Source organism: Falco naumanni, chromosome 5 (genome assembly GCF_017639655.2).
Source record: "Falco naumanni isolate bFalNau1 chromosome 5, bFalNau1.pat, whole genome shotgun sequence".
NCBI lineage: Eukaryota > Metazoa > Chordata > Aves > Falconiformes > Falconidae > Falco > Falco naumanni.
Window position 1 is genome coordinate 13,899,793 of NC_054058.1, and position 22,533 is coordinate 13,922,325.

The 22,533-nt window shown below is 37.0% G+C and overlaps 1 protein-coding gene across 3 annotated transcripts in view; it reads right to left on the minus strand.

The window, feature by feature from the left end:
• Nucleotides 1-859: 859 nt before the first annotated feature.
• The window catches only part of ATXN10 (ataxin 10), a 101,949-nt gene continuing 80,275 nt past the window's right edge, over nucleotides 860-22,533 (minus strand). For 2 of the 3 annotated variants that reach the window (XM_040595833.1, XM_040595834.1), the window contains exons 10-11: nucleotides 18,229-18,292; nucleotides 860-1,391 (exon numbers count right to left, since the gene is read on the minus strand). In XM_040595833.1, the coding sequence (XP_040451767.1) occupies nucleotides 1,204-1,391; nucleotides 18,229-18,292 (252 nt within the window). In that variant the 3' untranslated portion in view covers nucleotides 860-1,203. Of the gene's footprint in view, nucleotides 1,392-11,147; nucleotides 12,383-18,228; nucleotides 18,293-22,533 lie in introns of those variants that run through there. The other variant, XM_040595835.1, reaches the window with a different exon arrangement.

A 22,533-nucleotide genomic window follows, 5' to 3' on the forward strand; every position in this document is an offset into this window, starting at 1 on the left:
TTCCATTTAAGAATGGGATTAAATGACAACACCACGGACAATTTAACTTTTCTGGGACCTTCCTGTTACACACAGCTGAAGATAACCTAATGACAGCAGTGATACACAAGCACTAATAATAAAACTTTAAATCTTGTTTTCCTTATGCATGGAGGATCACATTTCTCAGCTACTAGGGGAAAGCTATGGCACACACAGAGTTAACCATGCCTCCCCACCCTTTCTTCACCCCCCTTCTCCCCCCCATCTCATTCATGCCACATTCCACAGTGGCAGGGTCCAACAACAGTATAGGAGGGTACCCAAAATGAAGAGGCAGGGCCTTCCATTCTTCTGCCTCTCTTGAATTAATTAACTGGAAATGAGTTTTGTCAATGTTTTGGAAAGGCAGAGGGGTGAAAAGAAACTGCTAGAATTAATCACAGTGAGAAACTACCTCTTCAGCAGTCTGCCAGGGTTCAGAAAACCCATGAAGAGTGCAAAATAAAAGGAAAGTGGGCTGACTTACCATCCAAAGGAACAAATAAAATTCAAACAAACACCCAAGTCTCCAAAACAGAGACATGCCCCAGTGCAAAGGAATGTAGCATCTGTTGCCACAACAGCTTCAGCTTTGCTTTTAATATACTTGTCATGAAGACTGAAAGGTAGCAAGGTAGAAAAGACAATTTAGTAATAATTTAAATACACAGAAGGCATGCCACATTTAATTCACTGAATATTTATGTACATGCAGTGTTCCACTGATCCTTATGTAAGTAGAGATATTTAAGCACCATGATTGAAAATGAGTAACTTTCATTGTTTAGCCCTGACTCAGCACAGATCTTTTAAATGGAGAAAGCAGAGTGCAAGGCAGTTATTTCTTTGTTGAGTTTTTAATGACAGTTATCTCCAGGTTCAGCAATGGAAATTACAACCCAATACTGCACGCATGACATCTTTCTATTAATGAAATAAGTAATGAAATTTAAACCATCTGAAAAGATCTTTTTCCATAGATTAATTTACCTAGGTATTTAGAAAATATATAGGTGTCCTTTTGTTTACAAGAGTGAGGCAGAAGTATCACTCAGCAGTTTTTCTGAAAACGAACATAACACTTCCAGCAGACTGGAACTGAAGAAATCTTGATTGCCCAGGCAGGGGTAAATATTTTAAAAGAGAAATCCTCCTTTCATGATTTGACTGTTCTTAATTTGTTCATGAGGGCTTTTTCCTGGCAGATCTCAGAATTAACTTGTCATCTCGTTTCTCTATCTCCAAACCCATCCTCTCAAGGGCAGAATTGTCAGCCAGCCCCTTCTCCTCCATCTGCGCAATAAGCTCTTGGTTTCTCTCATTCTGTTCAGTGAGATTTCGGATAGCATATACTGCCCACTGGTTCACAACTGTTAGACAAAGTTAAGGATCACGTATTTATTTAAAGACAAAACAATGCTTATTTTAATTATTTACTGCATTCCCCCTCCCCAGTTCTTCAAACCCAGAAAAACAGTGGAAATCAAGGGTTTGAAAAAGACATTTAGAGGCAAAAACTCTGAACCTGAAAATACTTGCATATGAGGTAATTTAAATTTAAATGACATATGGCCACTAACTTCAGGCAAATTTACTAGGTTGTATCTAGAATTAGAAAAACCCCACAAATATAATCAAAAGGCAGGAATTAAAACGATGTATTGTTTTAAATTGAAATTGCAGTTAACTGAAATGTTCCAGTGATTTTCCTACTGACAAAAGGTCAGTCACTGTGTTACAATCTGAACACTTGGACACTACGCTTCCAAGACCTGGCAAACAAAAGGAGCTGTAAATCTGGTACAAGAAGGAAGACAACTATTATTTTCACTGTAAAAGTTGAAGAAATGTAGAAAACCACATCTTATGCAGGTTGACAACTGAAAATAGCACAAGTAATATGGGAGACACTTAAAAATACTTAACTTCTAGTATTATCTAAATGTGATTCGTTGTGCCTGGTGGTTTTACAAACTCGCAAACAGAACAGACACTAAGATCATCAGTAGGTAGCTCCTGCTCATGTTTAAATGGGCACAAGCTGCAACTCATTCACCTTCTAAGGTGGTCCCTTGAGGCCAGGATTGAGGCACATGTCAGGGCCATAGACAAACGATTTAAATTCCCAGGATTATCAGTCAGGCATCTTCCAAGTGAACTACAGTGTTCATTTTATGAAGTGTCAGAGATGTTAGTCCCAATTCTGCAGCTGAAAAGCTATGTTACGATATAATCTTTCACAAGTTACCCATATGGGAGGCAAGCCATTCTGAATCACACAGAAGTGGTTTGCCTGCAGGGCACCAATTATTTACTACATGTAGCTTCACATCCAGTAGAGGAATATGCATAATTTACTCATGTCCTTGACGTCTTTAGAGTTGGACAGTGTCTAAGCACAGAGATAAGTTAGTATTCTTATGGGCATTTGCCAGGGGGTGACTGGAGGGGAAAATTTCTCCCTTCAGGAAGATGGGAACTTCAGCCAAAATAATAAAAAGCAGGAACTGGACCTTCTGACACAACTTATCACGACAGCATTTAGAAAATCCAGTACCCCTGCATGCACATTCTCACGGTGGCGATCTTGCCATTTTCTCTGTGCACCTTGCACCGACTGTTGTGCCTACCTTATCACCACCTCTGACTACCCTTCAGGCTTATACGGTTTCAGCAGAAGCAGTCTTTCATGCTGGCTTGTTGGATGCACCAGGCAACATGGATGAACAACAGCATGTAGCAGAAGCAGCTTTCTTAAAGCAAGACCAGGGCCTGCCTTCACAAGCTCACATTTTAAGAGAGGGGAACTGACAATCTGAGAGTGCAAGAGACTGAAGAAAAAAAAAAAAAGCAAAAAAAAAGCAGCTTATGACCATACCTAACCACAGCACTACTTAGATGCCAAAACAGAATACAGAAGGGACTAAAATAAAAAGCACATGAGGAATCCTCAACAGAGAGGGAAGGTGAGGAGTAGCTTGGACAAACATCATAGAAAATACACATGCTGGGGAACAATCCTGCATTGGCATGCATCAGTGAAACAACCCCCTCCCTGCTTTTTAATAGTAGTTTACATTTATTTTCACATTCAAGCAGTCCAAAACTGAAAAATCAAAAATAGCAAAGCAGCAACAACTATAGCACTTTTTTTCTAACAGCGTTCTTCAGACTTTGTCAGGAAACCTGCTGCACACCTCCCTCATATAAAAAATTCTGGCATGAGGTCATGACACAAGAGAGAAATTCAGAAGAAAAAATAAAATCATGTATCACAACAAAGCCTTAATAGGCGAACATGACAGAATATCAATGTATTCTCTTCTGCCAGTGCATCATTACTGTAGTTAAATGAAAAGACAAGTGCCAAGCTACATTTAAGTTACATAAACTGAATACTTCCACTGATGATTACATTTAAGTATATAAAACAACAATAAAATACCAAAGAAATAAAATCATATATGAGCAGAATTTCACTCATCAGCTCCAACAGCAAGAATAAATTTCAGCATAGTAAAATATGCAAGCTGATGAATGCAGAGGAACAAAAGCTGATACCTAGCAGGTCTTTTTGAGGTTTAATTCAGAGCATTTCACGAGTGCCAGAAAGTAACATGAAGTTCTCCCAATGGACTGTGAGAAACATGCTACCACCCTCCCTGGCTCTGCTCCTGGAACGAGTAGCAGATTTCTCTTGTGTTTCTAAAATACAGCTCTGCATGAAATACAGCACTTGCATAAAAGAATACCTTTGAAAAGAATAAAAGTGATTTTCAAAGAGTGACAGTTCTCAATCATCCAAAGTGCCACACAGAGAAAAAAGTACTCTCTAGAATATTTTTTTGTGTGTATTAGCCTTGGGAATAATCCTGTTACCATCATCTTTATGTCCTTCAACACAAAACAACTGCTAAACCCCACAGCAAACGATGTTTTCCTATTATCATATCCATTCATGCTTACATAATATCTAAGACATCCCCATTATCTTATGAACTCTATCATCATTATGGCATTTGTCATTACTGACTACTGTAGCTGAAGCTGCAAAATGGTTTCAATAACATTTTCAGTCATTCAAAAACCCTTTTCTGTATGTAGGTTTTCCATTGTAAATTCAGTCATGAATATGCATGATTTCCCTTGTTCGCATGCTGCGTGAGGCTAAGACCTTTGGATGGCTGTGTGTAGACCTAGACAGACTTAAGTGTCAGCAGAGATTAAAGCTAGTCCCCAGCTAATATTCACATTACCCTCTTGCTCCTCTCTCCAAAGACAGAGACACAGAGAGAAAATTAAACATATTCTAGAGTCTCTAATCCTACCAACACTTTAAGCACTTTATTGTATGCTCAGCTTTAGAAAGAGAGCTTCTAAAGTTTCCATAGTTACTACAAAATAAGAGCATGAGCCTGTTTGTTGTGAAACTGCATAAAAGAAAAGAAATGCAACAAGCACAGTAGATCTGATTGCGTAGACTTATCCAGATTTTTCCAACAGGACATACTGCATTCTCAAATTAATATTACAGACAAGTGTAGATTACAGTATCTCTGCCACAGTGCAGAGGGCACACAAAAGAAAGATTATTTTTTTTTATTATTTTGCAGAAGCTTCATTACCAGACTACCTGGGTTTAGGGAACGAAAGCAAACATTTGTCACCTTTAGAGCAACTCTTCTTCAAAATCCTTCAGCACTGTATGCTATGGGATTCCTGTGTTTAGTTTGATTTACACAAACAATAACAAAACTGAATCAACTTGCCTGGTGTTCCATACTTGTGTAACATTTTCATACAGCAATTTAAAATTTATCATCTACACTCCTCTAGGTCGTAACTTCAATTGTCAGGGAGGGGAGAATACAGGAAAAAAGGAAGAGAGGTGGAGAAAATGTGCTAGCAATCTGCCCTAAAGGATGAAAAATTTTACTATCTGAAATCAAGATAAACCATGAATTTTATGCCACTAAATCCTGTGGAAATTTTGCCATTGACTGCAAAGGGAAGTTTTCACAATTTTTGTTTCTTTTCACACTGATTCTGCTACAAGAGGTTGCCAGAGTCAACGCTAGCAATAGCACAGTGACTGTTTTGTAAATTTAGTGGTGTGTGAAAACACAACTGCAAACTGTCAGAAGCCACTAACCAATATCCTATTGTGATGCATTATTGGAGAGGAGGACTTACAAACCATTTCCCAAAGAGAGTATTCCAGCTTTTCATTCTCATATCAGGGGGTCCAATTTGGACTAAATGTTACTGGCAAGTCTATTGCAGCCATCAGGACCTCTATAAGTTGTTCTATAAAATGATGTGGATTCTATGGATGAAAGATAGTAGACATAACTATTAATGAGGTTTGAATCTGATGAGGTAGACATACAGCAATGCATAAGTAAACTGGAAACTATGTTGCTTGAAAAAGGCATGTAGTAGAGTGTTAAAAGTTAAGTATTATCATTAACTAGTATAGGATACTGAAGAGTGGTGACAATGAGAATGAAATACATACATCTGTTTTCTTAAGTCCCCTTGATAGTTATTAATACTGAGGCATTTCTAAATATAACATCCTTGATGGAGAGTTTGATTTATTACATAGTGTAGATACTTTTTTTTTCTTTTAGTTAAGACCATTTCCTGCACTACAGTTGGTTTTCAATAGTTAAATGATTACTTAGGAAACTTTCTTCCTTAAGAGTATTTGGCATAATGAGAAAGACAGGATATTCTTTGCCCAATTCCAGTACCTCATTTAAATCAGATTTTTGACTATTTAAATATTGACCATATTTTAACCAAATATAGAAAGATACAAAACCTTATCAAGAAAGACAACCCACACTGGTTGGAACCCTACTCAATCCAGCTGCTTATGCAACACCTAAAGCCACCCAGCTTCTCTAGGAGCTCTTCCAGAACAAGTCTATAGGGCTAAAAACTAAATAATGAAAATACAATTCTTGTTAATTATATTTCTTTCTGGTCTTCAACAAGTAATCCAATTGCCACTAGCGCTTCTGCAGATAGGAATGAAATACTGAAGTGTCATGTTAGATGAATCACTTCCACTTACAGATCTGACTGGACCACACTGAAAAGACATAAACTATTTCCCCTTCAAGTCTTTCAGTCCTTTTAAGTACTTTTCTTTCACAGCAACTTGAAGATAATTCTTCTCACCATTAAAAGAGGTCTCTAGGCAGCTACCACAACTGTTAATCAGAGTTTGGATCAATGTGCTGTGATTGACTACACGTAGTAGAGAGTCAGGATTTTCGTCCCTCACGGTCAGCCAGATTGCTTACACAGTTCTATAAGTTTCTTCCTCTTGGGGGTTGTAGTAGCTTTATGAAGCCCTAGAAGCTGTTTAGGATGATAGCAATTCCTTACAACTTTTTACCTTTTCAGGGTAACTTTTACTTGTGCTTAATATTAATACATTGCTAAAAAAAAAGTAAATTACAGAAAATGTAAAGAACTAAAAGTTTTATCTTATTTACTTATTCTAAAGAAGTTCATTCATGGGTTTAGAATTAATGCTTGGACTTTATTTATACCTGATATTAACTTATCAGCATTACAAAACTTCAGGAATTCAGCCTATACAAACTTCAGATACTTTGCCTAGAAGTTAGAATAAAAATGTTTAAAATATTTTAGTTGCCTGCATTTTTATTTATTCCACAGCAGTTATTATCACTTATGATCACAGTCACCATATTCTGGGTTTAGGAGCTAGAAACAGGCAGCACTGTATCAGCTGGGAACGACCTTCCTTCCTTCCCCTGCTTGACCTGGGCCTCGCAGAGCAGACGGCACAATGCACCTAACCCTAGAAGCCTCCAAGGTGGAGAGGTACCGTTGGATGCTGGAAGAGGCATTTATTCCGGATCGCATTTTTTAGGGCTAAGATTTGTAAGAGTGGGGAACCTAAAAAGCAAAGGTTCATTTCTGCTACAGGTAACTCTCCACTGGTCCAAGGGATGAGTTGGAGGGTTGGACCACTCACGGCCAACAAGCTGCAGTCTCCACCACTACGTGGCAGCAAAGCTTCACTGGACATGCACGAAATCCGCTGCCTGCAGCCAGCCCTTTCCTGCTCCTTACTGGGACAGGAAGCCCAGGGTGGGCTGCTGATGCTTACTGCAAGCACTCCCCATACAAACTGGCTTCCACAAAATATTTTGGTAAAGACAGAAACCCTATCCCCAAAAACCTGAGCTGGGTTTTCCAGCTCGAATTCCACTCTGTACAAGAACACTGCTTTGCCAGAGAAAGATCTCAAACGATACCATCTCAGAACAGACAAATGGGATCAAAACAGTTTCAACACCAAGGCGACGTTCTCTGTAATTCACAGCCTATTGAAATTAGGAAACATCCATAGCAGAAAAAAGTTGTACATTAAATAATATTTTCCAGTTCCTAAGCCTCCACTAACCTCCCACACCAGTAGTTATCTCTTCCTCTAGCAAATACCACCTTTCTGGTTACCTGTATTTGTATCAGTTTCTTGATATTCTAGCCATCATCTGTAATGATGAACCCATTTCCTGAAGTGTGCCTTGTGGGATACAGGTTTCTTTCAAATGGGACTGGTATCTTCTGTATAATCAACAGACAGGCATGTTATAGCTCAGCTATAAGTTTCAGTGAAAATTCAAATATTTTAAGTATCTACGGCCAAGAAATATACTTTAAGACCAGAATGAATGATTCTACCTCTTTTGCCCAACATTTCTGCACACAACACAGACGACCAAAGGTCAGCCACTCTTGAAATTGAGCTTGTCAATTCTGTTTCATGTACAAGATATTTTCATGCCTCCTTCTGAAAGACATCCAATGTTGATGAGGAGATTTCACTGTGTCCCTAAATAAATTGTTCAAGTGGGTAAGAATCTCATTCATTACAATCTGTGATCTAGCTCCGATTTAGATTTGTTTAGAATTGTTTTGAAACACTGACTTTCACTGTAGATTAAAAAAAAAAAAAAAGTCACAGGTCATAATCAAGGTATTCGGTAAGCACCTTTTGCATCAACTAAAGAGAGAAACCAATGGAGATATTCCAAGCTTTGCATAGTTCTTGTACCTCTTCCCTCCATTTGTATTTTCCAGCATCCCTTCTGAAGTATAGGCACCAGAGCTGATGTTACAAATTCTGCCAAAATTTGCTATAAGGCTGATTGCAGGTGAACGCAGTTGCCTGCTCCTTCTGGCTATTAGTAATTCAGAAAAAATGAAAACCAAAAAAGCTCATAATACTCAGTTGCTCTCTCACTCCTAGCTATAGCCCCACAAGTAAGGTCCATGTTCTCCAAGTCATTTAGAGAAACATTTTCAGCAGTGTCCAGTTCTGACACCCAGAGCCAAATTATGAGGCTCACTCTTAGTTCTTAGCTCATTTCTTAGGCTTGACTGTATTTAACTACATACTCACTTCACTGATGTCCACCTAAATGGTATCCAATGTTCATCAAAGTGCTGTTTACTACTTCAGCAATTTGGGTTACTAAGACATTTCTTACCTAAAGCAATGTGGGGATTTTTCTCCCCAGATCCCCAGTATTTCAAGGTTAACAGATCACACAAGACATCATTGAACAGTATTACATGCCCAGATTGCTATTAGTCTTTAATGCCTGCCAGTTAAACAACATTTAATCCATATTCTATGTGCCTCCTTTCACGCTCTGTGGGACTTAAAAGTACAGTGCCAACACACCTTAGTATACTATGAAACCAAACACAAAATTTCACTCAAGTACTTCAGAGCTACAAAAGCCGTAGCACATGTTCAGCTATGTCAGGCTATTTTTATTATAATGCCTCTTATGCCAAAACTTACAGAACTTTAAAAAAAAAAAAAAAGCGCCATAACCTGTAGTTTGTTTCACTTTTTCCTATACTCAGACCTGTAACATTAGCTAAAAACCATCAATATGACACATTCATTTTTGCTGCTTAGGCTGCCAATTTTTTTTTTTTAAGTTGTGACTTACATTTTTAATAGAAACCCGTAATTTATAAGTAGCTATAAATCATCTGGTTCTAAAACAGAAAGAATGACACTTTTGATCAATCTCAAGCTAACTGCTCCACAGTTACAATATTCTGTTCTTACAGTGCCTTCTATTACACTAATCCCCTTTTAAGAATTCATGACAAATAAATCTGTTATTATCTATAAGAGGTACCGGAGAGTTAGCAGGTTGTTACATTAAAAAGAAAAAGCTTCAATTGCTGTGACCTAGCTGTTAAAAATGCTTTAGCTTATCTTCTTTTTCCAGGTACAGAAAAAAATGCAAAATTCCATTAAGTTGAAACTTGTATATCAAATTACTATTAAAACCTACCGCAAACATAGAGATGTAAAGCACTACAGCATAAAGCGATGGCAACTGTGTTCACAAGCTAATTAAATATCATGCAGACTCCAATAATTTTAAATTTCCTTGGAAATGTAAAGAAAAAAAGTGTCACCTATACAGAGAAATATATTCAAGTGCATTTATATGCATACATATTAGAAATAAAGAGCTTTAAAATGCTTTAAAATGGAAATCATAGAAGTCAAATAAAACTCTCAAAAATTTGGCACTAGACTTAAAAGCTCGACCTAGTTAATACCTGAGATGTGGTCAAGCTAATTATAATTTATCACTCTAAGGTAGATGACAAGATAAACTGAATCACAACCTGAACAGAAGCTCTTTTTCTATTTATAATCTCTAGAGACTATTCATGTAGATTCTATAAGGATCTGTGAGCCAGTTTCTCTTTCAGCATTGTACTTGAGCATTTCATTGATTCAAGGTCTCTAAACAATTTATGTGGCATAACTCTCACCCCTGCTGCTTTTAGTAATTTCAAACATCACTTTATGACAAATAATCAAAACAATGAAGGTAAATGAAACTCCAGCTCCATTCTCATAGACACCAAATGATGTTCAGTGTGCATCCAAAAATAACAATGGTTAAATAAATGGGTGTTTTGAAAGATGCAACTAAATTATAACCAACTAAGGTTTTTCTCCCATGTTTTGCAAAATAGCCATTAGCCACAATTATATCTGCTACAATTTCAGGAAATGGTTGCATCTCCTTGAAGGAAACTCAGAACACCAAGAGACAAGAACAAATCAACAAGGTCAGTGGAATGGGCTGCAAATGTATCCTTAGTGAGAAAGGAAAGGTTATGTTTTGGAAACCATTACAGAAATAGAAAGAACAAAATGTAAAGATAGATCTGGGAAAGTCAGGGAAAATGATTTAGGGATCAGAAAAGAGCTACATAAGACAATGCATTTGCCAGCTGAAATTACAGATTGTTTTAATAATAATGAAACAGGACAACAGAAAAATGTCAGAATAAAGATATTATGCAAAGCACTGACCATATGACATATGAATATTCTTTGGAGCCATACAAGAAACAATGTCAAGAAGACAGACTGAAATATGATAAGGCAGTTGCAGAAGGCATTCCATTCTCAACAATATTTCTGAACCACTCCTAGCTTTATTTAAAAAAACAAAAACCTTTGTGTCTCAAATTTCTAGTGCTCTGTCTCAGCCCAGAGGGGAATTTTTCAAAGGAAAGTCTACAGAAAAATCAAGAAAGCTGTTTGAGCTATAAAAGCAGTGAAATATTATATTTTCTCTCTCTTTTTTTTTGGTGCTCCTGGTAACTAAAGATCCACTTTCTTTCAAGAATTCAAGCCTGTCATGGATTTAAATCCACCAAGAGGATTAGGGCAGAGGACAAATATGACAATATTTGGTTTAGAAATAAGAGTTATTAACTTCAATTCCTCACTTTTACATGCATGAGTTGGTATCTACAGAGATTACTCTTCTCAAGGGATTAGAAATATTATAATGTAGCATTTGAAAGAGCCTTCTTGCATTCTGTATACCTCTGTTAAACTTCCTCCAGTGCTAAGAGGGACCCTGTGTATCACACAAGTCTCTTAATGATTGTAGTTGTCACTTACTGGACGTGGGTAGAAGTAAGATACTGAAGAACAGTCTTTGTATTTACATTTCTCCCAATTTGATTTAGAATTTTATATATTCTCGAGAAAATTAATACACCCCCCCAAAAAAAAAAAACCAACCAACCCCACTGGATTTCACTATTTTAATCATCCTGCAGATACGCTAAATAAATTGCATCCTGAAATTATGGAATCAGCAACATAAAATATACCATTAGGAATTACAACTTTGTTAAATGTCCAAGCACTAAATTTAATCTGTGGTCATTTCTAGAAGGAAAAAAAAAGGGACAGCACTTTCATTTCTCAGAGTATCTCTTCCTGTACTGCACACTGCATTCATTCTGTGGTCTTAGTCTTTTTTGTATTAGGAGAATACTGCATTTGACAAGAGAAAATTTGTTCTTGGGTAGCTGTGGACTACTGATGTAGCTGGTAGATGTAGAACACCTCACAAGAAAACTTAACATTTTTGTTTTCATTCTAAAGTAAACATTTTCTTGCAATTAACATTTCAGAAGTGCAGTCTTTTGAGTCGGAATTTAGATCTACCAACTACCATGCTTAATTGTGGTAGGGTTTTTTACTTGGTTCTCCACCTTTAACTGAGTTTTGTTCCAAAGAGTTTGCAACATACAGAAAAGATAAACAATAGGTTAAGACATGGAAGTTATATTATCCCAACTCTTCAGATGGGAAGCCAATGTCAAGAGTGATATAAAAGAAGATTAGGTTACACAAATGACTCCTGTAACCTTTTCAACAGGGTGCATGCACCTATATCCTCCCCCCTTCAGAGCTTTATAATAATCCCACTCAGGACACTTTATTCAATATTGCACAGAAAAATCCTATTTAGAATGGAATCCAGACCTTTTTAGTCCATTAACACTTCTGTAAGAACAAGACCGGTTACTTGTAATGCTTCTTTCAAGAGTGTCAAAACACCCTGATACATAGAAATAGGCATTGCTGAGCAGATGACCTTCCCAAGTAAAATCAAAAGCAGTGTTTGGGAATAGCTGTGTTTCTCCCCTTTCACCATGAGAAATACAGAAAAGGATGAAGCCTCTTGGGAATTACTTAGGAAACTGGCCCAATACTACAGCCAACACCCCCCAACCCTTATCATACAATACCAAGGGATTCCCTTGTGAGCCACACAGACCCCTAGGCTCCAGTAGTATCTAACAAAATACAGCTATAAAGAATTCACAGCAACTTGCAGGAACAGGATAGGATTTGGTCTGCTGAATAAGGTAAAAGAAGTAAGCCCCCCTCAGACTGTTCTTGCTCAATGAATAACCACACTTGTACCTGTTCCAGCTTCCAGTCTGACCAGTTCATCTGAATATAATTGTAAGACAGGGAGGAGTTAAGGTCTGCACACATGCCACAAGCCAGAAATCCTGCACTCTCTCTTTAAAGAAGAATTCTCAGCACACTGGGAGTTGAATTAGTCTGAACAGGAATATGGCAATACAGTGGTTTCTTCTTCCTTGACCATTGTTTTTCATCCTAGTTCCATCTATGGTAGTTGGTTCCCCCTCAGCTGGTATTTTGTGTTGTATTTGGCACTATGAACCTAAAGGTTCAGGCCAACAACTTTCTGCTTGTTACCTGTGCTGGCAAGTCCCATTCTTTTACTCTCGACCTCAATCACTGCTGGGTCACTAAAAACTTACCATCTACCTTTTTTGTTAAAAGTTATAGTGACACAATCAGTAGTGGTTTTACAGAAAATAAGATTCTAATAGTGCTCTGTGTCCAAGGGTAAGTGCTGCAGCAGCAGTAACCTGTGATAATGCAAAATTAAAGCCCTCTACCAAAGAATACACTTCCATTTAGCCCAAGCAGACTTTAAACTTACTTGTGCAGCAAAGTTAGTCTCAATGCAATGAGGAACAGGGTGATTTCTTCCAAGTGGGCAGAACTTGATTGGGCATAATAAGGTCATTACTGTTTTCATCAGCAGTCTAGGTCCTCTACACTGACCATATCCACTGAAATAAAATGATTTTATGTAGGCTTATGAAAATACAAAATCAAATAGGTCACCTCAAACTACTAAACACACTGGCAGTGCCTAAAGTGAGCTTTCCAAAGACAGACAACCATTACTGATGTAACGTTATGCTGCATTTTCTTGCCAACATAGATGAGATAGCCACATTTATGTGAAAATGCTCAACCGTATGAGGGTTTACTCTAAAAAGTTAACTCACACTCCTATTTTTGCTTTCTACTGGCTTCTATTCAGCTGTGAGGCTTTTTTACAGCATGCGGCCTGTTTTAGGTTGCACTCTGTAACTTAGAAATAAAATCTCTGTCAGCTCCCCCAAAAGTCTTTGCTGGCATCGCACAAACTGCCATTGTTGTAGACCATAGCAACTCGATTTCTTCTAGCTTTAGCCAGAAGTTTCATGAACCACAATTATACTTGCTGCTGCCATGAAGTCAAAAGTATTTTCAATCTACCTCTCAGATGACTTTCAGACTGAATATAATAGAAGCAGCTTAGGGAAGGAGTATCTGAAAATCAACTTGTTTTTTCTACATTTTCATCTACTATTCAAACCGAGGGGCTTATGCATGGATATCCATGATTGCAGGTTTTCCCCTTCACAAAAGCTGAAAATTCTTACTCCTAAAACATAGCCAGCTGGGTGTTTACTCATATATATAAACATACATGTGTGTGTATCTCACACCCACACAACCTCCAGCAGGATATTTTTTCTTCAATTGTGATAGCTTTATCGGCTAACAGAGAAACATGCCTGATTAGGGGTTAATATAATATGGACACTTACTTAAGGTTATTCTAATTAGATTCAGACATTCACAAAATAAATTTATCAAGAGACTTACTATAGGAATCTCAAAAGAGTGGCAAGCATCCTGAAAAAACAAGAATATCTCATCTTCAAAACAGCTCTTCACTTTTGATTTTCAAGTTTTACCACTAAATAACAGGTATTACATTGCAGTACTTTGGATAATATGCTTTTTCCTAAAATATTTCTAAGGACAGCCACTAAATTTAAAAAAAAAAAAAAAAAAAAAGCACATTTTTGTGTGTTACAATCACAATTGTTAGGAAGTAGTGAAAAAACAGACAAGTTAAACTAAAGTCTTCAATAATAAACAGGTTAGTTTATTTAAAGACTTTCATAAGCACCTTTTTTGTATGATTATGGTCAACAGTCTTGATCAGAACAGGCCTCTCTCCTTATGTTTGCCTTAAGCAAGTGGAAGCTGTGAAAGATCAGAAACAAAGCTGGAAGGAGCAGTAAGAGCTTAGGATGACGTAAAAGACAAGAACAAAAAGGGCCTGTCTGATGCTAGAGCCTGTCAGAGCTGAGGAAGATGGTGGTTCAGAGAGCAAAATACAAGATATTTTAATTTAGAACACCTTTTCAACCCAAATAACCTGAAAAGCAGGAACTGGAGTAAATTTTTTACTGGTATTAACCAGATAGGCATCTCCAACTCACTCTCCTATCCTGTGGCATGTTTAATGTATTTATTTTTTAAACACAGGTTACATAAGTAAAGCACAACACTCCCAACTTTTCAGAAGCAGAACATGAAACTGAATTTTCAAACCCAAAAATTTATCTCATGAAAGAACGTCTCCTTAACCTAAAGGCAAACAAGTCCACTTGCATTTTGAAACACCTTTTTCCTTTTGAATACAGAAGGACAGTTGTGATTAGGATACAGCCAATCCAATATTGAAGATTTGAAGGGTATAGAAAAAATTAAAGTGACATTCAACCTTCTTTGAAGTTTAACTCTTCAAGACCCCAAGGTCTGTAGGTGAACTGCATCTCCCCAGTCTCACTGTTTATCTTTTTCCCCTGTGCTAAAAGCCTAATAGCATCTTTCAGCATCTCTCTACTGAATTTACATGGAACTATGCAAAGTTATAGTAGCTGAAAATTTTAAATACCAGTTAAGACAATTGCAAGAGATAAAGCAAATTTTTTCTTAACTGTCCATAATCATCCTCATGTCTGTTACTAATGAGGGTGAAGGCTTTTTGTTGCCTTTACTCATGAAATATCCTGAAGGAAAAAAATGCTATTTGTCAGTATAAGTGTAAAGGATAGAAGTCTAAGATGTAATTAGGTAACAGTTCTCCCAAACTGATCACTGAAAGATGAATTCAAACCTAAGAAGTTAAAGCAATGCAAGCATGTTAGTTGAACTTCAGCTAGCAATCTCGCAAGCGATGAACCTCCTGGTATTTCTATGCACATTACAGAACTGTTCAAGATCTCAAAGGATGCAATTTTAAGGTAATGACAGGTTTACAAAGGAATTTATTTTAGGGTAAGAGCAAACCCATTTCCTATTTCAGTATGCTTCCATACACTACAAATAAAAAGATTTATCAAAGGATTTCTCCTCTCAAAGGTAATAAAGAGCTCTTTTAACATCTAACATGGCAGTCCAGCTTCTCCTGATGAATTGCATACTTTAGGTAATTTTTTTTTTTTCTGTCTAGAAAAATACAATTTTATCACTTCTACCACAAAAGTAACATTTTTCTTTGGAAAAATTTGTATGTGTAATTTGGAGGCAGAAATTAGTAAAATGTAGAAAATTGGTATATCAACTCTGTTTTCAGTAGAAAACATAATGACATCTTAACAGTAGAGCCTGGGTGTCTCCAAAACAGATAAAGTTCAAACAAAAACGTACATCTACAAAGACTTTGCAAAGAAACCTAAGAAGTTCTTATATAAAAGGAATCTGGATGAAACTTTTTCCAGTCAGCTTTATCCAAGGAGAAATCTGAGTAACACAGCCTGAAACCACAAAAACAGGCACTAGAAACAAGAACGTAAAGAGAAGTTTCTGGACATGACTCCCCAAAGGAACTGTGGCTGAAGAGCTACACTGAGCTTTCCCTTGCAGCTTTCCACATCACCTTGGCAAACTGTAGCACCACTGAGTGATCATATTCAAATTTCAGCAACTCTCTCAACACCCTGCTCAAGAGCTGCCTAAATATTTCCTTTTAATTAATATTACTTGAAAACAGAAAAGAGACAAAATATATTCACTCTGGATCACAAAGTTATAACAATGGAGGCAATTTTAGGATGTTTCAATTTTAAGCAAGCAGGCTTTCCAATCTTAGTAAGACCACTGCTCTGGTTTGCAAGCATTACAAAATGGATTTGTGCCAGACAGGACTGGGTGCACAGAGGGAGGAGAGAAACAGTCAAATCTCTTCAAAGGAATGTTATGCAATGGAGTCAGGTACCTACACGCTACTAAGGACTTGGTTTGTAGCGTCTAGAAGTAGAACATGCTGCAAAGCAGATAGAAGTAGAAACAAGACACAAACTGCAAACTCTTCTGCTTCCCTGCATAAAGACATACGAAGAACACAGCTGGTGAGGAACATCAGAGGCAGGAGAGAAGCAGGAAGCGTTAACTTCACGTAGCACAGGAGCACCTGAAATAGCTCTAGGTCAAAACAATAAACACAGTAGTAACCAGAAGCTGTGCTCAAAAAGCTGATGGCAGCAAACCATCACAGCAGGCTAGTCCCTGGCTCTGCCAAAGTGCTACTTACTTTTTCATACACCTGAATACTGTACGCTATGGACCAGTGGTGAAAGCTCGTATTAAGAGGTGTCATTATGTCTTTAAAACCCAAGTAAGCAAAGTCTTATCCTCTGGTAAAAAAATTATAGTACAGCCATAAAATGTCAGCCTGTATCAAAAGGTATGAAGTTCCACATTGCTCAAAATGCAGTAAAGGTTCCCATGATATTTTATTTTCATTTCATTCAAGATTGTAAATTGCAACTCTACCCTTTGAAGGCCTCAGACTTGATCCTCTTTTACTAATGGCTAAAATGAAGGATTAATCTTAGAAAGAAATTCTAAAAGTTGTTGCACAGCTGTGTTTTCCAGCAAAGGAAGAATAACTCAGGACCAAAACTGCTTATGAGGTTTTCTCAGGGCTGCTTTTCTGCTTAGGGAAAGGTTACTTCCCCTGCCCTTCCCACCACATCCAGCACTGCCCCTTACAAGAAGCAGACTGGGGAAGTACAGCTCTGCTACTCAGTGCACTGTCAGGTCTCCAACTAAAGGAACAGTGATGAACATAAAAACCTTGCACTTAAAGCAACAAAGTGAATAACTCAGAGGATACTTAACACCCATAGCTCCTCCCCCCAGACTGTTAACATTTTGCTATCATCTGTCCCTACATTATTTTATCCTTTTAAGATATATTAATATGCAGATGTTCTCATAATTGTGTGCTGTGGAACATGTAACATTTTCACAACTTCTATTTTGTTTTTATGATACCTGTTAAGAAGTGAGCTTTTTCTGACAAATTAATTTATAAAACCTGTTTCACGTGTTCCGTATAAGAAAGCTGACATTACTCTGGACAGGAAAGGCATTTGATTTCCAGATGCACTTACCAGAAACTTACAAGAAGCTAATGATTTGATGACAGAAAATAGTCACTCACCCACTGAACACACCAGCAGGATTACTATTTAGTTCATGAAGAGATTGGTAAGTCTGCTTAACAACTGTTTATCTTCAATATAAAGTTATTTCCCTCTAATAGCAATTTATCTTGGAAAGTCTCTGCACTTAAACCCGAGGAGAAAAAATCCCGAATATGAAGCACAATGTCATTTATATTAAAATCTCCCCAACATATAAGTAATTTGCATCATTAATTCTCTCAATTATACACACTTTCATCACAGCTTGCTGGCCTTGTCTCTGTGCTTAGAATAAGTTCTCCAGTCAGATTTAATAAGTGTATAGAATTGATGGAATACTTATTTCAGTCTACTGAATATAGATTTCAGTTGAAGCAAAAGCTCCAAGATCTGATGCAATGACCAAACACAGTCTTAATTCAGATTTCTATCACAGTTAGCTCTTTGAATTGACATTTGTACACCAGTGATATCATTTTAAGAAGTTGAATAACCACAATTCAACTTCCTTAGAATCCAGTTCCTGAAAGTATTTTTATGAATTTGCTCACTTCTGAACCAAGCGTTTAAATACAACCTAGAAACACATGACAAGTTAGACTTAGGTACCAAGTGAAAGCAATGCTGGCAAAAACATATTAAACCCCCACAACTTTTCTTATGAGTCATCTTCCGTAATTAGAATTCTTTTGTAAAGGATACAAGGATTGTTGCTATCCATGCTGCAGTTATCCAGGATCAAGGGGATGCCGTCTAACTCATAAACCTAAATACAAACAAAAGATTAATTTAATGGATGTCTCAACAATACCAAGTATGTTTCCTGCAAGAAATGTGCAAAAACGTAACAGGGATGTGTGTTTCATCAAAAATATTAAACATGTTAACATAAATTGCAGAGTGAATCTGGTATTAGCAGTAAGTATCACAAAACAGTAACACCAGCGGACAAAAATTTCACACTCTTCCTTCATTTAGCATGTGTTTGACTGAGGTATTTTCTGTGTCGTGCTTCTCGCACTGAGCCAGAAAAGCTGTTTATTGACAGCTCATGCTTGCTTCCAGAAGAAAGAACCAGAAAAAAAAATGGAGTGAAAAAATAGGAAACTAAAAGTTGAAAAAAACCTATAAACATGCACACAAGTTAGCATGGGGCCACATGTCTTCTGTACCTTCTGGATTTATGCAGACTTTAAAAGCACTGTGTTACCTGTATGTACCTAAGCACAAATTCTTTATATCAAGAGCCACTGACTTTTTTCCTTTAATAAGGTGTTCATTATGTTATTAGCAAACTAGCAAAGATGAGATCTGTAATTTTTTATTTTTGATACATATATACACATGTGAATTCACAAATCACACTAATACATTTGTGTGTGTGGATAAGATAATAATATATAATCCTAATAGTCATATATACATAACACACCAACACTACCAAGAATTCAGAAGCTGATGTTAACAATAAATATGTAGCATGATTATCTTAGTAAAAGTATATTCCATAAGAAATTTATCTAGACTTCTAAGGTATACTGTAACACCATACATCATCATGCATATTTATAGCTTTAGATAGTGTTACTTATTTAAATGAAAACCTGTTTTAAACTATCTGCAAAATTTCAACCTTGGAAATATTTTCTTAAGATGTATAAGCTTTTTTTGTTGTTTTTTTACATTACAAAAGTAGTTTTAAAAAGACTTCCGAGCATAAAGATTGTTTATATTCTTATAGTGATAGATTATTTACACTGTTTAAGCCACTCCAGATACAGTCCTGGGCAACCTGATCTGCATTTAAGCAGGGGGGCTGGACAAGACATTCCCCTCCGGAAGTCCCTCCCAGCTATTCTGTGATAGCAAAACCGTACTTGTCCAAATCCCAAATCATTTATCCCCTTAAAATTTAATTTCAAACCAAGAACTGGCAAGCAAAGCAATTTAGACAGAATGTCAGTTTAGGTTGTGGCTTGATGATGGGATTCTCTCTTCCATCTTCTTTGCCCAAAATAAGATGCTTTTTTATGTACCATGTAAATCAACAAATCATAAAGTTTACACTGCAGGATGAATCAGCTTCCCAAAATGCAATTTGTATGGCAAGAGAGGAAAGTTGGGTAGTTGGAGATTTAGATGGGAAATCCAGAATAGACTATTGATCAGTAAAACTGAATTCAGAGGCAAATCTGAGCTCTCTTACAAGCTCCATTTCATATAATCTTGTTGCAGAGTCTCAAGCTATAAAATGAGAAGGTAACAGAGATGGATATACAGACAGGCAAGGCTTACATGTAAAGAATCAGAGATCATTGCCAGCTTTTAATATCTAACTGGCACACCTGTGCTAACATGCATAATTATATCTACATAAAATACAGTTAATAACACAAATTTTAAAACACCCATTCCTTCCACAAGATTTTCACGTTTTCTCCACAGGTCATGCATCATTTATGATGTCATACTTCAAACCTTGAACAAACAGTGACCTTTCACTAATACAATACTTCTGCATGCTTGGGAAACGTTAGTTCTTTGATTTTCACACTGTAGTCGAACTCTGATATGCCTACAACGTTGCTTCCTATTTTCAAAATGCTGAACACTACAAATTAATCTAGATTAAGCGCTGCCAACTGAAATAAACCATGCAATCTGTTCCAGTTCAATTCAATTCAGTTCATTTAACAGAGTAAGCATGCATTTGGGGAAAATAAAATTTTAGTTAGAATCCACAGATGCTTCAAAAAGTTACTTCAGGAATATGATGAGATTCCTTCAAACTTAAGTGGAAACAGAAGCAGCAAATCACAGCCTAAGTGATACCTTAATGTAAAACCCAAACGTCAACTACCACTGCCTTACATACCCACTGAGAGTCTCTTAACATCATACAATTAAACTGTGCATATAATTTGAGCAAGTTAGGCATAGCTTTTGTCACCATGATGCCAGCTTTAGTATGTCACCTGGGACTTACTACACAGTGAAATGAAGCAAGGAAAAGAAAGTTTACAACAAACCCATCCAAGACAAACCTATATACTTCCTAGAGTGACCTGTGAGGCGAAAAGCTCTGATTCCTGAGCAACCACTACTACAGAAGTTCCAGTGCATGTCAGCTGTTTCTGTACCACCAGTGATCCACTGAAATAGCATTTTATGGTAACCTAAAATTCATGCCAGTGTACTGTAATGATCTGGGCTGCAACGTGAGCTAGTCTGGAATTGCTCTACGTGTAGCGGCACCATTTCTGCAACAAAAGTGCCACAGATAGTCAAAGGAAGGAATCACTGTCCCCCAACCAGGCTGTCCCACTTGCATGCTGAGTCTCTCTCAAATCTCACTCTCACCTGCCTGTAATCTCCCATGCCAGCAGATTTTGTACATACCAAGAAACCATCATCCTAGGTCTCAACTTCTTAATATACTGCCCAATATAAAAAAGTTAGTGAATTTTTCCAACTAATTATTGGCCTCAGAGTTTTTCCTTTGAAGAGAATTATCTCTGAAATGCAACAGTATAGAGCAAGGCAGCAGACCTTTTGCAGGGATCTTGTGCAGGACTTGGGAAAGAAGTCTACTGCACAAGCCTCAAATAGGGCACAAAAATATCCTGGGAAGAAAAATATGTAGTGGTCGGTATGAAATTCACTGCAATCCATTCAGATTTTAGAAAACATTATAGACAGAACCTAAGCAATAGGGAAGTTCTGGTGTCTGTGTGGTAAACATAATTACTCACATTGGCCTGTGTTACAAAAGGTCACTAAACCTTTTCTTCATTTACATTACTGACAACATAGCTGGCCAATAACATGGAACTGCACTGTACTGTAACAAAACCACAAGGTATTTTCTTATGAAGAACTATAGTGCTTTATTCTGAACTATGCTGAAACAGTAAATGAAGCTGCAACCTATGTGTAGGCTGAAATCTCAACTGCATTTAAGTTAATTACAAAAGTTACCTAAGACAAGTTTAAAATTTTAAAAAATACAGCTCTGGACTACTGATCTCTAGTGTTTTAGTCCAGTCAGTACCAAAATCTTCACCCTAATATTATGCTGTCAATTTCTGAAACTGTATTCTAAAAAGCACAAAACAGAACATTCAGCATTCAAAGGCAGGTACCAGTCTCTGCCAGTTAAAAAAGGTGTTTTTCACAACACAGTTTTATATTGCTGTCCGACTTGTTTTCTGTACTTGCCTCTGAAACATAACGAAGATTGGTTATCATGCCAGTGCGAAATTTAAATGCATTACACTTAAAAAAAATAATGCCTTCCCCAGTGACAAAGCAACTGCTAGGTTTTTTTCTTTTTCTCTGCACATTTCTGTAAATTTCTGTACTTTCTCTGTAAATTTCTCTGAAATTTAATAATCTATTTTGATTACTTAAACCAGATGCTAAACAGAAGCCCATGTAGGCAGAGAAGCTATTTAAAAAAGAGCTTATGAAGGTGACCAGCCAACACTATATATGCCCACTGCTCTCATGGCCAAAGAACAATATAGGGTTTTACTTGGATGGTCTGGGACATGTCAGTCCTGAGGAAAAAGCTATGCTTTTTTCCTTGATAACCAATGAAAATATTAAGACCAGAATTAAAGCTTTTAAGTTATCTTACAGAATTCACATTTATTGACCAATATATAAATAAGGTCGCTAGCATAATTAAGGATATTTGCCTGAAGAGACCTACTTCTGATAATCTCCTGGTATTTTCTTATGAAGTTCACAGAAGTAATTATCATTAACACAATCATTCAGAGCAGAGCCCAGAAAAAGTATATAAATTAACCATAGACTGTTTCTTGAATCTTTCCCTCTAGCAGCAATAGAGCCAAGCTCAGGGGTAAGAATGCAAATTCTCTGAGCATGACAGTGCTTGTTGCTCAATCTGCGTGCATCTAGTAAAATGCAACTACAATCTCCACGTCCGGCAACTATACAGACTGTAACAGAAAAACTCCAGCAAAAATGATCTCTTCAAAG